Source organism: Phytophthora parasitica, assembly GCF_000247585.1.
Source record: "Phytophthora parasitica INRA-310 unplaced genomic scaffold supercont2.86, whole genome shotgun sequence".
In the NCBI taxonomy this organism is placed as follows: Eukaryota; Oomycota; class Peronosporomycetes; order Peronosporales; family Peronosporaceae; genus Phytophthora; species Phytophthora nicotianae.
In genome coordinates, this window is record NW_008649072.1 from 120,214 (window position 1) to 121,715 (window position 1,502).

The window sequence follows — 1,502 nt, forward strand, 5'->3', positions numbered from 1 at the left end:
AGTGCCATTGACACCGTGGTCGCTCGTGCATATTGGTCCTGGCTCTCTTGTTTCGTTTCGCTTTAGCAGGCAGAGGATCTAGGATGTGAATGGCAGCTATTTGATCTTGGTCGGGGTTATGTTGGACCCACCTGTGCTTGTCAAAGTGGGATAGCATTAGATTCTATAATATGCGCCAGATCGTGGACACACGGACGCCCCGTGTACTGCACAAACACACCAATGCAGTCCGAAGGTGGTCCACCCTCTATAATCCTCTTGTGGGCCCATGACCAAAGCTCTTCAGTCTTGTACAAAGCCCAGTTTGTTATGATTTTCACGCATGCTGAAAATTCGTTGAACTGCAACTTGTAAGGCACAATCGTTTCGTTACGGCTGACGATTTCTTTCGTCCGGGATGCCGAAGACACCCACCAAGGTAGGAGCTTGTTGAATAATGTAAATAAGTCGCCTCGAGTTGATTTGACCCAGCGCTTGCACTGCGCATGAGTTCCCTCCACTATTGAAGTATCTCGAACAGTGGAGGGAACTCATGCGCAGTGCAAGCGATTCATGCAAACCTTAACGAATTAGTTTTCATATTTCCACCAGTGTTCATCAAGGTAGGCTGCTAGTTGGCTATTAGCATGGACCAGAGCTGCCTTATTGAGGCGAAGCACCTCTTCAGTCTCAGAATCTACCGTTCGATAAAACAGAGCCATGAACTTGTCTGTGGCCAAAGAGTTCGTGTACTTGGGCTGACCTGGAGCTGGATTCACCACTGGAATCTTGCCTAGAACCTCTCGTGCATTGCTGAGACCATTCTTATTCATGTGCCATCGACACAGAACCGTAGGATCGTCAGGGAAAACTCGTGCAAGAGCGTTCGTTAAAGCTTAATCGATGTCATGGGCAATCCCGCTCGGGACAGGTACATCATACTCCAGCATCAGAAGACGAAACATGTTAAAAGCCCACGTATAGCCAGTTCTTTTCTCTCCGGGTAGGCAAGCCTGACACACCGGAAGGACAGTATCCATACCAGTAAGGGAGATGACATTCAATAGCGGGAGATCAAATTTGTTTGTTTTGTAGGTGCAGTCCATCACTATAACGTCGAAATGAAAAATTTGTAGAGATTAGCCGTGACAAAGTGGGCCCACAACACGTACTCGAGGCGCTGTGTTTCAGCATTAGCAGTGTTTCGGTAGAAGAATCCTTCGTCGTTTAACTACTTGAAAAGAGCTTCAATGGGGGGTATGTCGCGAGAATCTGTCGGCGAGCAGCGTTTTTCACATTCGAGATTTCTTTAGATCATTGCGCTGGGGTCTTGATTCAGCACGGTTGCGTATATATTGGCAACGGGAACGCCACCTGCAGACTGGGCCTCAATTACATTTTCCAAAGTTTGCTGCGTAGCTTCGCTTGTAGCTTGCACCGCCCTTGATCTATGAGCAGCATGAACTCGAGCATCAGTAGATGGCTTGTGGTTGTGAATAGCACTTCCGTTCCCTGTGTGGACA

At 47.9% G+C, this 1,502-nt stretch overlaps 1 protein-coding gene across 1 annotated transcript; it reads right to left on the reverse strand.

The window, feature by feature from the left end:
* Window positions 1–569: 569 nt before the first annotated feature.
* Window positions 570–812, reverse strand: PPTG_18434 (hypothetical protein; the record flags this gene model as incomplete). Its single annotated transcript, XM_008916575.1, has 1 exon — window positions 570–812. The coding sequence occupies one exon, from the start codon at window positions 810–812 to the stop codon at window positions 570–572; it is 243 nt and encodes an 80-aa protein (XP_008914823.1).
* Window positions 813–1,502: the final 690 nt, after the last annotated feature.